The 11,945-nt window shown below is 41.7% G+C and overlaps 3 protein-coding genes and 1 long non-coding RNA gene across 6 annotated transcripts in view; 2 read left to right on the top strand and 2 right to left on the bottom strand.

The window, feature by feature from the left end:
* LOC108269709 (E3 ubiquitin-protein ligase TRIM39) overlaps positions 1–11,945 on the top strand; it is a 64,768-nt gene that overhangs the window by 25,153 nt on the left and 27,670 nt on the right. The window lies entirely within an intron of this gene.
* Positions 1,535–7,186, top strand: LOC108269723 (uncharacterized). Of its 2 annotated transcripts, XR_001813539.3 has the most exons (5): positions 1,540–1,672; positions 4,064–4,494; positions 4,594–4,646; positions 5,250–5,400; positions 5,871–7,186. It is a non-coding gene; the product is annotated as an uncharacterized LOC108269723 (long non-coding RNA). The 2 variants fall into 2 exon arrangements; XR_001813537.3 differs by having other exon boundaries at positions 1,535–1,672; positions 4,594–5,400.
* Positions 7,293–11,179, bottom strand: LOC108269722 (histone H1). The gene is made up of 2 exons (XM_047157499.2): positions 10,593–11,179; positions 7,293–7,374 (listed from the first exon to the last, which is right to left on the bottom strand). Exons 1-2 carry the CDS (start codon positions 11,177–11,179, stop codon positions 7,308–7,310), a joined length of 654 nt encoding a protein of 217 aa, XP_047013455.1. The 3' UTR covers positions 7,293–7,307.
* Positions 9,413–10,111, bottom strand: LOC108269716 (histone H2A-like). The gene has a single exon (XM_017475695.3). It carries the CDS (start codon positions 9,924–9,926, stop codon positions 9,540–9,542), a length of 387 nt encoding a protein of 128 aa, XP_017331184.1. The 5' UTR covers positions 9,927–10,111; the 3' UTR covers positions 9,413–9,539.

Genomic DNA, 11,945 nt, shown 5'->3' with positions numbered 1-11,945 from the left:
AATCCCTCTTTAGTAGATTGACATTTATGACATTGTGGACTTTTTCCTTAACTTTCCAAACGTGCCAATTACTTAGAAACTCAGCTTGAAAAACAAATTTAAAAATGCTGCCTAGGTAGTAGGCGATTATAATATCTTCTTGTTATTTGAATGAATTTAGCCAATTTTAAGTCGGTATGGTATCGTTAGGGAGCAACGAAAACTAGACACAACTGTGAATTTAATAAAAGTGATATTTGTTTCATAATTTTGAGCCAGTCAGATCGTTGTTTAGTTTTTTTAATTAATTGACTATACACTATGTTCTTATTTTATCTATTTTATACCAGTGGATTTTTTTTACGTGCCTGGATTTTGTTTAATTTAATTTTTGGAAATGCCAAAAGTCTTAAATCATAGTTTAATAATCAAATATTTAAACATGGCACCAATGCTAGACCCAGTAATGCTACATTCAGTTCATTCCAACTTATTTTTATTCCAAGTTATGTAATAATTTTGTCACACACACACACACACACACACACACACACACACACACACACACACACACACACACACACACACGTGTTTTACCATGATAAGATATCTTTTTGCCATAATCTTCCACAGCTGCTATCGAGACCGTCTCTTTCTGAACTGAAGGCAGGGGTATTGATGATTTTTTTAATTGTGCATGTTAAACAGTGTGATACATTGAGGAATTGATTATTGGCACACGTCTACTGAATAGCAAGGATCGTTAAGTCTTTATCGTGGTATAGTTTACTCCGGTGTAACTGCAAACAATCTGAGAAAGGGAGAAACCCGTCAGCTACTAGAGGGCAGACTTGGTCCAAAAATGTACACACTCCACAAATACTCTCAAGTGCCTGAGTAGTGTTTACTCGCTCCAGCCTTCAGAAGGGAAACTACCTACAGATTCGCTTTTGAAAGACTATCAAAGGCATATCAAACATTTGTTTATATTACACTCGTATTAATTTTGCAGATTTTTTTTTTTTAATCCGAAGCAACCACCACTTCTTTGTGTTTGTATTTCACAAATTTCCTTACCACATCTTACAAGAGCTGCACGATAATCACAACAGTCCTATACAATAGGCACATCCTTTTCATTAACATAATCTCAATGAAATATCTACTGTTTGTATACTTTACGCGCAAACAAAACAACTCAAGCTGATAACTTTATTGCTGATTCACTTTATACCACACTACCGTCGAATTCTCCATAATATGCTTTAACAGGTTAACGTTTCTATAGCAACAACATACACAGGAAATTGTATGTTATTATATTGTATAAATGTAATTGTAGTCCATTATACTGTACCATGCTATTTATAATAACATACTTTTGTTTAATTATTATTTAATCTTTTTGTAAAGATTTAATTAAAAGGGGTTTAAAAAAAAGGTCATTAACGCATGCGCGGTACAGATCCAGCGGAATCGTCTGTCCACGATCACCTGCCCAATTTGCACTGCGCATGCGTGGTGAAAATGGACGGGGGGGGGGGCACTTCCGTCAATCATCATTGCAACACCTGATCCCTAGGTGGCGGTAATGTACAATTCAGCACAGAAGAAGAAGAGGAGGAGACGAGTGTTAATGGTGTTTACTGCTCATCTGGAGAGTCGCCGTCATCTTGATGCAGGAGGTTAGAAGGTATTGCTCAACGGTTTTATTTATCTCTTCGTTTAAACTTTACATTTTAATATCAGTTAAAATCTATGTGTATGTTTGGCTTTTCCTCTAAAAACGAGTGTTTCGAGAGTTAGCATTTCTCATTTTGCTCTCCAAACAAAACAAAAAAACATCCAAACGAATGGCACTCTAAAAACAACAGCGTTTATTATATTAAAATCTGTGTTTAGTAGTTATTTGGTTTTAAATGGTCAAGTTGTTTATTTTCTGTGGGAGATTATGTAAAATTTGCATATAAAGCAGAAGGGCTTGCATGTGCCTTTACTAAATTCAATAACTTCACTTTAAAAAAAATGTTTAGTAGTATATATATTTTTTATTGTTCATGCTTTAAAGCCTGTTCAGACTGGGGCGTTTTTTTGTGTTCGCACCCACGCGTTAAGAGGAAAGTATGCTTTCACGCTAGGAACAGTGTACAGTAAGCGCGCCGCACGATTTTTCTAACCACAGGTTGCACATGCGCATTTCTTTCGTATGCACCATTTACTGCTTCCACAAGGTGGCAACAGTGACCTAGGGCCGTTGATTCTCATGGTAGTTGAACAAAAAAACGGAAGAGACGGAAACGGGTGCAGATTAGAAAGTCCCCGCGATTGTATAGTTCTAATCCTAAATTGTATAATGATTTCTATACGGGTGCTAATCGTGGTGAGAGATTGCCCAAGCATTGTTATACGTGTTGTTGTGACTTTTCTTCGTTGTCGTCCTTTACACCAGTAGACCTGCTTTACTGCTCTGTACTGACTTTTGTAGGCCAGGAGCGGTAATGCAAGTTGTCGTAATGCGCATGCGTCGACCTCCTGTGTACGCTTACATGTCAACCGGAGGTTACTTTGAAAAGCTGTGCGTACGACTGTGCGCATACGCTAGCGTACGCGTAAAAAAAGCGAAGTATGCAAGAAGACCCAGATTATTTTATTTAATTTATTTGTAAGGCAACTATTGTTGTGCCCAAAATGTTAATATTAACATGAACCTTTTTGATCGCATGTACATCAGAAATCTCCACAAGCTTATCTTTACTCTGAGGATTACGCCAAATGCAGTTGTTGCCATAGTCAATGATATAGCCACGCTTAGTCATAATGTCTGAACCTAATATACCGCGACCATCACCAGTTCTACTGAGCCAGGGTTTGTCTTTGAAATCATCTTTGCCAGTTTGGAATGGCATATTTTCTGTCTGGGATGCAAGAGAAATTGTTCCGTCAAACCTTTCTAAAATTGTGTCGTTACCATTGTGTGGGGGGTTGTCGGAATGAAGAATTGTTAAGGAAGCACCAGTATCTAACTAACCAACCGTGGCATCGGCCTCCAACAGCGACATTAATGATTGGTCTACCGTGATTATCTCGTGACAGGGGTGCTACATGTGAAATTTACATGTGGCTTTAAAGCTCTGCTTCTCCATGTGAGCACACAGTTCCTCATTCTCCTTGCTCAGTCTGTTTACCGTAACCTGTAACTGGTTAAGATCAATGTTAAGAGCTATTCTCCTAGAAAAAACTTTGCATTCCCTAGAAATGTGTCCCTCTTTGCCACATGAATAACACACTGGGGGTTATCAGGGTTAGGAGGAGGTGGGCTCTCCTTTTTGTCTCCAGTAGCATGGCCCTCGTTTATCCAGGAAACCTTGCGACCTCCATTCGGATAGGGCTTTTAAATGCCTATAGCTGACACAGGATGAGAATTCTTTGAATTAGCATTACTGTTTTAAAACTGTGTCATTTTTGCATTCACATGCATTGCCACAGCAGATTGGGTGAGTGGGTCACACTTGCTAAGTAGGATAGATTTGAAGCTGACATCATCCTGAGTAATATCAGGATTACCACTGAACGTTTTAAACATTTCTTCCATTTATTTTGCCATTTTTTTTCAGCATTGCATAAATTAAATAGTCAAAATGTGCTTTTTACTATTTTGTCTTGCTTTTCAAAGAAAAAAATCAATTTCAAAATATTTATTTAACACTGAACATTTTTTTTTCACTCCAGCAGGCATAGGCAACCAACAAGGCACAATATAACTTTAAATAAATAAATGAGTAAAATAAAAATATTTTGATGTGGTCATCTTTGAGCTCCCCTTGAATAGCCTATGTTAGGCCTATAACTAACTGCTGAAAGAATGTAACACTCTGTAGCCTACAACAAAAAAGTGCATTGACAAGAGTGCAAAAAATGGTTCTATTCGGTTCTATACGGCTGATTATATTGGGGATATATACCGCTCGTGTCCCTGTACACCTCGCGGAGTAGTATAGCATATATTGGATTTGTCTGCCTGCCCTTAAATAAATACATTTTGACCTGCTTCCGTACTCTTCTCCCTTGTCTCGCGACATGACAGAAACAACAAACACACAGTAAACATCTGAAGAGCACGTAGCTCGTGCACGGAGCAAGGGAGCAACTTAAGGTTCAGTGTCTTGCCCAAGGACACTTCGGCATGTGGAGTCATGCAGGCCGGGAATTGAACCCCCAACCCTACGATTAGTGGACAACCCGCTCTACCACCTGAACCATAGCCGCCCATGTTTGGATAGAACTTTCTGGAACATGGAGCTAATGCTAATTTAATATGTTCTGTCAGAAAGCCCACACAGTTTGCAGCATGCTGTGGACCCAAACAAATTCTTCCACCTGCCCCCACTGTTAACTTCCCCACAGTCACCCCAAACACCACTTTCACCACTGTTCTCACCACCACTTGACCAGCAGCAGCACACGGCTCGTTCACAGAGATGCTGCAGAACTGGCAGCCGATGGACGATATGCCATGTGAGTGTATTCTTCTGCTTTCTGATTGACTTTCTTTTGTAGGTATTAATTTTGTAGAACATGTTTCCTCACTTCCCTTAACACAGTGTTCTCTTATAGCGTTGCCAGGCTGTTAGCCTTTACGAGGAGCCCCCAGTAATCATCAGAAGCAGGTAGGGCCAACCGTGACTTCCACTCAGCCATCTTACTGGAATTTGTATAGGTTAGGAATAAGACTGAGGATGGAGTTGTATAGTTTTGTAGTGTGTATCATTTGTAAATATTGTTAACTTCATCATAGCCATGCAGAGGGAGGTGTTGACTAAATTGTGGATGGTGCTGGACCTACAAACCACTGAGATTGCTTCAACTACAGGAGGTCCAGGTGCAGCCTTTGTAATATTGAGGAGGATTTACTGCCCCTGCAAGACCATCCTCAACTGTGTAGTCTGGAGCAAAGGATGGAACAGAGCCCAGATTACAAGCAAAAACTGCTGAGAATTTTCTTTTTTTGTTAACAATTGCTTGCACAATTACACAGCGACTGAGAGCTTTTTTTTTCTCTCTCAAAAGGACACTCGTACTCAAAGGACAACACTGAACACAACTTTGATATAAGGGAACAGTTATGACCTAATCTTTGGTAGAGGAGGAAAACACACAGGGCAGGGTAACTGCAGGAGTAGTGAGAAGCACTGACCCAGTTGACAAGGCAATACATGCTTATTTATTTTTATACTATTGTATATTATTTTTGTGTTTTAAATCGGTTTCAGGTAAACTGGTTGGCGCCTATTGACAGGGTGGATTTTGAAGAGGGTGATGGCTAACTCCCCGGAAAAGAACCTCAACTGGAGGGGAGTCACTGGAAAGACGTCACTGGAAAGACTTCACTGGCCGCTCTCCAACTCGGAGAGGTCATGATTGGTAAGTATATCTGTTTACATACAGAATTAGCTGTCTCTCTCAGATATGTAAGGTGTAATCCACGGCTAGGTGTGCATTAAACGATTTTTAATGCATGATGTGCAGGAAAAGAACCACTCGTTCAAATCGTTTAATGCACACCTAGCCATGGATTACCCCACTTATACCATGGTCTTTCCACAATTAACGTTAAAGCTGTCATTGGTTTAGAAGTACAAACTTTAATTTCCATTAGTTAGGTCATTAGATCTGGAATTTTGTCTGATATAAAGCAGACACAGAGATGCAGTAGTGTGATAAAATTTAGAAATTATAATGATCTAACTGGCTGGAACTACCTGTGCAATAAACAGTTATAATGCACACCTTACAGCCAATCAGAATCCAGTATTCACACTGACCACAGTACAAGTGTAATTAATGCTTAAGATTCATAATGACCTTACACTATGTATTGCTTTATTCCAAAGCTGCAGTTCGTAGAAACCTCCTCACGGCTAATGCTGCTGAGATGGAGGTCAAGAGGACCATGAAGAGGTGGCTTCAGCTGGCATCAGATCGAGAGTGTGGGCGCAAGTGAAGACTTTTGCAAAAGGAGGGTATGTAGAATGTTTTAACTGTGGTGTGTTTTTTGCGCTATTTGTTAAAATGTTTATAGTATAGTCTATTTTTAATTGTTTATAAAAGTCCTTGCTGTTTTTAAGTGGTTGAATTTTTGCGTGTTGGTAGCTGGGTGGGTATACAGTTGCGGTTGAAAGTTTACATACCCCTTGCAGAATTTATAAAATCTTAATACTCTTAACAAAATCAGATTGATCATAAAAATCCCATGATTTTTTATTTAGTCCTGTCCTGAATAAACTATTTCACATAACAGATGTTTACATATAGTCCACAAGACAATAGAAAAATCCTCCAGGTCCTGAATGTGACGGAAAAACACATTCAGGACCTGGAGGATGAAAAACAGTGGTCAGCTTAAATGCTCAGGACAAACAAGGGACTCGTGAACAAATATCACAAAATATAAACACAGTCGTGGATCATCCAGGTAATGACACAGTATTAAGAATCAAGTGTATGTAAATTTTTGAATGGGGTAATTTGTATAAATTCAGCTATTATCTTGTGGACTATATGTAAAAATCTGTTATGTGAAAGTTTATTCAGGACAGGGCTAAATAAAAACACAGGTTTTTTTATGATCCGTCTTATTTTGTTAACGGTATTAAGATTTTGTAAATTCTGCAAGGGGTATGTAAACAAATGTATGTTCTCTATATGTCTTTTCTTTACAAATGTTCTTGATGTTTTTAAATGGTTGAATTTATTTGTGTGAATTTTTGTCTTTAAATATACTGTAAATATATTTACTTATTTTGTTTTTAAAAGTGTGTTGTTAAATGTTCATATTGTAGTGTATTTGTTAATGTTTAATAAAAGCCCTTAATCTTATTAAATGGTTGAGTTTGTGTTTCCCTGCTAAAATGAAGTACATTTGGCAGTTTCTGGGCCACATCTGGCCCGGGGACCAAGCCGACTCTCAGCCAGATCTGTCTTACAGTGTCTGGGCCAGACCCGGGCCACATAAAACAATGTCACTTTACAGTGTCTGGGCCAGAGGAAATTGTATGTGTCGGTTTTCAGTGTGTGGGCCAGTTTTGGGCTGGGGATCCAGGCATATATTGGGCCAGAACTAAAGCAAGCATGTGGCCCACAAGTGGGCCAGACAAATTTTGTTATCTGGGTTGAGTTCGTCGGAGTTAAAGTGATTGTGTAGTTTTCACGTATCAAGGACAATACACACAGCTTCTGAAATGTTTAACAGCATCATCATTATGATTTAATTTTTAAAGAACATACCTCATCACTTGACATGGAAAGTGATTTTTTTTTCCCCTTTTCTTTTACATCGAAATTATATATCCAGATATCTGTACAGCTTCGGTGTGACAATGTCCATTCTTCAACACGCTAGGTACACAAACCAAATGAATAGGTTAGATACACCAATGGTTCAATACAACTCGGTTCAAATGAATACAGAGGCAGCTCAGACACCACAACGTTTGAAAACTCGCAGCGTCATAAAGGGAGAAATCATCAATCATACCATCAGGATAGTTCTAGAACTCGGAACACTGCTCCAATCTCACTATGTGTGCGTGCGCCAGCCAGACAGGCGATATACGGACAGCACACCATCCCAACACATTTAAAACATAATCATACATCATGGTAATGATTATAAATGTACTGCTATGTATATTTTATAATGTTAAAGTACACACCTTGATTTGTATTATGATAACATTATTAATATATTTCTAATGTTATTTGCCATTTCATTCTCATCACTGCTTCATGTGTTCCCTTGGTGGCCTCATCTATTTCACTTCGAGAATATCTACAAATATGGAAGAACATTACCTTTATCTTTGTAATGTATACAGTAATGATCAAGAACAGGTTAAAAAAGGGACACAGTAATATTAACCATGTTATATTGCTTACTCCACTCGGGCCTAACTACAAATGTACACTTATGACAGAATACCGCTGCTGGGAAATTGCTTTTCCCGAGGATGGGTACACGAGAGCAGTCAAGCTCCATCCAGCGCAACACACAACGCCGCCTGAAACAGAAGGTAGGTTTGGGCTATTTTACAGACACAGCTGATTACTGTGCCTTGTATTGTTCGGACATAACCACAATTAATGGCTCATCTATAAAAACAAACATGTAATATTCATGGCACTATATCACAAAAATACAAAATTAAAAAAACTAACCTTTTAATAATGCTGATAAATAGAAAGCCTTGTACGTCATTAACACACATTATTAATATCATCTTTTCTTTCTGGAACACGTTCTAATATATAAACTGCCGAAAAAAGAAAATTAGCTGTTCTCCGAGACGATGAAGTGGCTCTTAAAAGAGCCTTTGTGTACATTAGACAGAGTTGTCGTTTAAGCGCGCTCTCCGCGAATACGGCGGGCCAGCTGAATATCCTTAGGCATGATGGTCACTCTCTTGGCGTGGATAGCGCACAGGTTGGTGTCCTCGAACAGACCGACCAGGTATGCCTCGCTCGCCTCCTGCAAGGCCATGACGGCCGAGCTCTGGAAACGCAAGTCGGTCTTGAAGTCCTGAGCGATTTCTCTTACCAGGCGCTGGAAGGGCAGTTTGCGGATGAGCAGCTCAGTAGACTTCTGATAACGGCGGATCTCCCTCAGAGCCACGGTGCCGGGCCTGTAGCGGTGAGGCTTCTTCACGCCGCCGGTAGCCGGCGCGCTCTTGCGGGCAGCTTTAGTGGCGAGCTGCTTCCTTGGTGCCTTGCCACCGGTGGACTTACGGGCGGTCTGCTTGGTTCTTGCCATAGCGGCGAATTTAACACTTTACGGATAGAAAAACAGAATAAACGGCGCTCTCGAATGCTGCCTTTTTTAAGCCATAACACCGCCCTGCGCTGATTGGGCGGCTCGAACGCACTCGTCTGCTATTCGATAGAACGTTCGACGTCACCTGTTGACTATTGGACCGTCTTCTCTGCCACCGTTCGAAACACAAGACGCCCGCCCCTATTCTATTGGCGCGCTCTCTAGCACAAATGCTTTATTCATTAGGAACACACACAACGCCGCCGTCACAAACCGTTTTCACTCCTAAGACTTCATTTAAGCAGTACGCTAACTGCTATTGTTCTTATAGTCATTAGTTAAATATATCAAATCATGACTAGAAAATGATCGTCATTAAAAAAATAGCTATGTCCGAAGTGCACACATTCATACCTCAGATTTCATTTAATCAGCACGCTAACCGCTATTGTTATTATTTAAATATGGTATCAAATCATTGTCAAGTCCATTTTTTATGCTGTCGCAAAAGTACACACATTATTATTAAATAAAGTTTATTATCATATAATAAAATGTATTTATTATTAGTTATTACTTCGTGTTACCACATAATTATTAGCAAAGTATAACGCTTGTGTGCTCATTTCGAACGTGCTGACTTTGTAGAGCACACTTTCAGTAGAAAAACGGGTGTAAAAATTGCACTTTTTAAGCAAAGATGAGTGGCTCTTATAAGAGCCTTTGGGTACTGAGAAAACAGTAGTGAACGAGTTTACTTGGTCTTGACAGCCTTCTCGGTCTTTTTGGGCAAAAGCACGGCCTGAATGTTCGGCAGCACACCACCCTGGGCGATGGTCACTCCACCGAGCAGTTTGTTCAGCTCCTCGTCGTTACGCACGGCGAGCTGCAAATGGCGAGGAATAATACGGGTCTTCTTGTTGTCACGGGCAGCATTACCGGCCAACTCCAGGATCTCAGCGGTCAAATACTCCAACACGGCGGCCAAGTAAACCGGAGCGCCGGCACCGACGCGCTCGGCATAGTTGCCTTTACGCAGAAGCCTGTGCACACGCCCCACGGGAAACTGAAGTCCAGCCCTGGATGAACGACTCTTGGCCTTAGCCCTAGCCTTTCCGCCGGTTTTTCCTCTGCCGCTCATTCTGATGCTTAGATCTGCTCTAACAACAAGTTATAAATTATGAATGTTACGCGCCGAGCTCTCCGTGATATAGACAAAACGGCCACTCTCTTATTCGCTAAGAACTCAGTGGCACATTAGCCAATCACAAGCAGGCCGTCGAATTCCAGCGTCGCCCCTCCCACCCGTTTGTGTGTGTGTGTGTGTGTGTGAGAGAGAGAAAGAACGCGCATGAAAATAGACAAAGGGAATATTCATACAAAAGCACAAAGTAACAACTGTATACTGAATTTATTTATTCTTATCATTAACATTGATGTATTATGTATCAATATGTTATCCATACATATTCTGTGATCGTTTTGGAGATCAGGAATGACGTTTAGGAATCACGATCAGGATTCTATTCTAGTGTACTAAAATCAGCATCAACCAGTACAGGATCATTTGACGGCATGAGAGAATTGGGAATTCGTTTAATGCAAATACTGAGTAGATGCCTGTGGCTATGTGTACATGATATGTAGCAGATATGTGTATCCACACCATTGTATGTTTCTAACTTGTATTGCATTAATTCCATAAAGCTTGACTGAAAAGGAATTCCTGCTCTTTAAAGGAAAATATGGGTGGCTCTTAAAAGAGCCGTTTAAGGAACAAAAGTATAAAAGAAACAAACGTCTTTACTTCTTTTTGGGTGCTGCCTTCTTCGCCTTTGCCGCTTTAATCTTTGTGGTCTTGGGCTTGACAGCTTTCGCTTTCTTGGGGCTCTTGGCTGCCTTTTTAGGGGTCGCGGGCTTTTTCGCCTTCTTCGGGCTCTTGGTGGCTTTCTTTGCGGCGGGCTTCTTCGCCTTCTTAGGAGACTTCTTGGCCGCGGGTTTCTTGGCTGCTACCTTCTTGGGCTTCTTAGCCGCGGCGGGCTTTTTCGCTTTGGGCGCTGCTTTCTTCAAGGGCTTCTTGGCTTCGGTCTGCTTCCTGTTCAGCTTGAAAGAGCCAGACGCGCCAGTTCCTTTGGTCTGCACCAGAGTGCCTTTAGTCACGAGACCCTTAACGGCGAGCTTGACGCGGGAGTTGTTCTTCTCCACATCGTATCCGCCAGCAGCCAGCGCTTTCTTCACAGCAGCGAGAGACACGCCGCTCCTCTCCTTAGACGAGGAAACGGCTTTGACGATCAGATCGCCGACGCTAGGGCCAGCTTTTTTTGCTCTCGAAGCTGCTTTCTTCTTGGGCGCTTTGGCCGGCGCGACAGCGGGAGCGGGTGCGACTTCTGCCATCTCTCTTGGAACTACGTAAAATACACGAGTCGTACGCTGTACGTTACTGTGTAACACAGGAACCTTCCTCCCAGCGGCCGGGGGGCTGGTCTTAAAAGCAGATATGAGAGTGCTGTAGACTCCACCCGGGCGCCGCTGAATGAATGCACCATCGCGGAGCGCTCAACTGTGTTTTCTCATGGCATTTCTCAGCGAAAATCCGACTCGTTAGACGAGATTCAAAACGTTGAAGCACACGCTGAGCGAGGACGGGCTTTCTCGTTTCTCCAGTGGCCCGGCCTGGCCGGCTAGAGAGCAACAGTCTCACGCAGCGGACATGAAATGGCGCGGCGCGCGTTGTGCTCAAGCCGGCGGGCTGCGCATTTGGTGCGATGTGGTGTGTAAAAACGGGCGAAAAGCAGGCATGGCCGTCGTATGCGTTCTGGGCCGAGTTGAAGGCGAGCCTTGTGTACGAGCCTGATGTCTTTGCAGCTGTCGAGTGGTGTGTGTAGTATTTGAAGCAGAGCGCATTGGGGGCTGTGTAAAGCACAGCGCGCGTGACTCCCGCAGCGCGACTCCCTCGGTCTTTGCCATCGTCCGGTCCCCGAGCTCTGCTCTAACACCGTTAACCCCAACTCTGTTGTCACCCTAATGCCCTTTATCCCAGCTCCGCTATAGCCGTGTGTGTGTTGTATTCCATGCTGCTAGAACATTCTTTTCAATGACTGTGCTAATGTCACATTAGTTGGAATGACTATGTGCTATTACAACACTATTTAGAATGACT

The sequence above is a fragment of the Ictalurus punctatus genome, chromosome 9 (genome assembly GCF_001660625.3).
Source record: "Ictalurus punctatus breed USDA103 chromosome 9, Coco_2.0, whole genome shotgun sequence".
Classification (NCBI taxonomy): Eukaryota; Metazoa; Chordata; class Actinopteri; order Siluriformes; family Ictaluridae; genus Ictalurus; species Ictalurus punctatus.
The sequence above is the reverse complement of the archived record's forward strand: the minus strand, read 5'-3'. Positions and strand labels throughout refer to the sequence as shown.

Excerpts from the sequence above, each read along its gene's own strand:
- LOC108269716 (XM_017475695.3), bottom strand. The coding sequence starts at position 9,926 with ATGAGCGGCAGAGGAAAAACCGGCGGAAAGGCTAGGGCTAAGGCCAAG.
- LOC108269722 (XM_047157499.2), bottom strand. The coding sequence starts at position 11,179 with ATGGCAGAAGTCGCACCCGCTCCCGCTGTCGCGCCGGCCAAAGCGCCC. Across the intron at positions 7,375-10,592 it reads AAGGCAGCACCCAAAAAGAA|CGTGTTGAAGAATGGACATT; the intron begins GTAAAGACGTTT and ends TTGTGTACCTAG.